We start from the raw sequence: 3,009 nt of genomic DNA on the forward strand, positions 1-3,009 counted from the left end.
GCCTGGAGGCACCTCTCGTCTGCACGAAGTGGCAGTGCCAGCACACAAAGCACTGGGTCCCTCGCTGAGCCTGGCTCCTGCCATCACCACAGGTCACTAGCGGATCTTCTGCGGGGTATTGGAACAGGAGACCTGGCTGTGTTGGTTTACATTACAGCACTGATCACAATTAACTTTAAGTTTGCTCTGTTCACCCTAAGCTGTTTGGGGCAAGAGCGTCCCGGCACATGGCGTATGCGGCAGACGGAGCTCCATCAACTGAAGGTCATTTGTAGGAGAACACACGCCAGATCTCTCTGCCGCAAACCAGCGTTAACGCCATGAAAGCTGGCACACCTAAGGACAGCAGGTCCAGCCCAGTAGATTACCGGGCAGCCTGGCCTTCTCACCTTGAAGAAGTATTTTCCAGCATTTTCCCCTCACAGGAGAGTGCCGCAGTCGGTGCAATGGGCTCAGGGAGCTCAGCCTGACACTTCTGGAGCTGCTGGGGCTCAGCTACACCATGTGCAAGAGTTTCCTCTTGAAATACTTTCAAGCAGGCAGGGGATGTGAAGATGGCTGCTTATAGTTTTCCACTGAGTATTGAAGAGAGTTCACCTTTGCATAACAATTTTTAAAGACTTACTTTCTGTAAAGATCCTTGCTAACAAATTGCTCATTTAAAAATGCATGGGACATAAGTTTTGCGAAGCCATTTAGCAGACAGCGGCTTATCTGAGTGGCGGCAACGCTTCCTTGCAACACTCATCCAGCTCTGATTTACAGTTCACTCAGAGAACAAGTCCATGCACCCTAAAGCTTGTGCAGAATGAGGTCTCTCTGCACCGCAAACAGGAGCGGCAATATATTCACAAAGGACTCAAACCTGAGCTGATGTAATACCGTATAATAAAGTCACTTACTTCAGCGATGCCGTGCCCAAATACTGTGCTGATGGGCACGTTAGCAGCACCAAAAGAAAGCCGGAATGTTCCACCCCAATGCTGCTGTCAAGAGAGGTCTGAAAGGCCATCAGAAAGTTAGTTGTTAAACTGCACAAGGGAAAACTTAGCAGATGCTGCACATCTAGAAGGCTGTTCCCAGGTCTTGGGTCATTAATGCCTCTAAAATGAATGACCTGCAAACAGCTCAAACTCCTTTTCAGACTTTGGAAGGAGCAGCTCTGCAGCAAGCAGCTCAGACCCAGCTACCCCAGGAGCACACTTGGCTGCAAGTCCCTGGGGAATAAAAACGACCTTTGTACCCACAAGACAGGACGCGACTGTGGTCTTGACCAAGGGTCTAGGTTCACACAGGAGAGATGATTTGAGAGCCTTCCTGGAAAACAAAGACTTTCCTCCAGCAATCACATCAGTAAGCGCAAGCCACGGCGAGGAACGCAGCGTGGCTGCGTCGCCATCCGCACCGCGTGGGGAGAGCCCAAGAGCAGCCAAACCTGATCCCCTGCCACAGGCACACGCTTCACACCCCATCTGCTTCTGGATGCCACTGCCGGGACACGACAGAGGTTCCTTGTACAGCTCCGGTGGGTGTCGAGCCCAGGTGTCCCTCCCTGACTGCCCCATCCCGCTCAAGCCATCGCTCTCCGCTTCCCTTCCATGTCCCCGCACGGGCTCCGGGGGACACCCCTGGGGTGTCACCTCTCTGCTCCAGGGTGCACTCCCTTCCTGCCCCATAACTGAAGGGCTCCCTGAAGAACAAGTCCCACTGGGATGAGCGGGATAACACCACACAGACCCTGGCAGGCTGGGCAAGGGCTCCCAGCCGAGCACAATGTAAAGCCTTTGTCTGTAAAGGCAAAAGGGCGAACTTCGCTCCAGATGAGCTCCGGACACAGCGCAGAAGCCACGGCAATCGCTCAGCCCCATGCGCGGCTCCTCCTGAGTGCCTACACTATCCTCCCCCCCATGAAATCAGGAGTGCTTATCCCTTTCAGTGAAGCTCCGGACACAGGAAAGCACTGCACTCTTTTATAGCCCTCTGCCTTCTCCCTCTACAAATAGCCCTCCTGCCAGCCTTTCAATGCGCTGCATTGCAGAATGCTGAAGCAACATCAGGATATTTATTTATTTTTTAAAGTTTCCAGCAACAAGCCAGGCTTCATTGCAACTCGCACAAACAAGCCGGTCTGGCACCACACAGACCTGCCACACGTCATGGAAACCAAATAAGAACCACGTTCACTTTCCCCAGTTGTTTCTTGATAAATCTCTTGCCCCCTTGCCAGCACAGAGCCCACCTGAGAGGGCAGGGCTGGATCTCCACTGTAGAGACAGCCACCAGCTGCCCAGCCTCTGACTCCAGGACTGTTTAGGAAGGGGGGGAACCCTGCCATGATTACTGTCACTATTTATTCTGGTCAGGGAGCCGTAGGAGATCGTGCATCCTATTGCTGCCAAGAACAGCGGTGCAAGAGTCGGGCTTGGGAGAGAAACAGCTGCCAGGGCGGTGCAGCACCTGAAGGATGGAGGATCAGAGCCCTGGTCCCTCAGGGGCTGGAGCCCAGCCCCAATGCCTGCATGGGGATCAGGGCAGCCACGCACCCGCCATGCCGCGGTACCACGCCCCCGCCATGCCCTGGTACCATCTGCCCCCGGGCTCGGCTCCGGGATAGAAGCGAGGAGCTGGCAGGGCATCCTGCCGTCCTTGGGACAGGAGCACTCGCAGAGTGCTCAGAGGCTGGAGGAGGACTGCTGCCAAGAAGGATAGTTCAGGTGAGCCTCCTCCTGCTACAAGACCCCCTCCAGTCCCACGTGGCTCCTCCTGGGCTAATGCTCAGAGAAAAGCACTCGGAGCAGGGCTGTAGCACTGGTCATGCCTTACCTTTGGGCCTGGAGACCTCGGTAGCATTGGGAGCCGTCATGGCAATGCAGACATCGTCCTGGGGAAACTGGTCACATTTGAGCATCTCAGGCCAGAAGAAGCCAAAGAACTGCATGACGGGCTCGCAGGAGTCACGCACGGCCTCGCAGAGCCAGCGGCATGGGTAGACGGGCCGATCCAGACAGA

General features: G+C 54.9%; 1 protein-coding gene across 1 annotated transcript in view; it reads right to left on the bottom strand.

Annotated features, from left to right (window-relative positions):
- Nucleotides 1-3,009, bottom strand: part of LOC104157825 (secreted frizzled-related protein 1) — a gene marked incomplete at its 5' end in the record, with an annotated part of 17,213 nt that overhangs the window by 13,914 nt on the left and 290 nt on the right. The window contains one exon of the mRNA XM_009695308.1: nt 2,824-3,009. This exon is cut by the window's right edge and continues 11 nt beyond it. Within this exon, the coding sequence (XP_009693610.1) occupies nt 2,824-3,009 (186 nt within the window). The remainder of the gene's footprint in view (nt 1-2,823) is intronic.

This window comes from Cariama cristata, unplaced genomic scaffold, assembly GCF_000690535.1.
Source record: "Cariama cristata isolate BGI_N322 unplaced genomic scaffold, ASM69053v1 scaffold25332, whole genome shotgun sequence".
In the NCBI taxonomy this organism is placed as follows: Eukaryota; Metazoa; Chordata; class Aves; order Cariamiformes; family Cariamidae; genus Cariama; species Cariama cristata.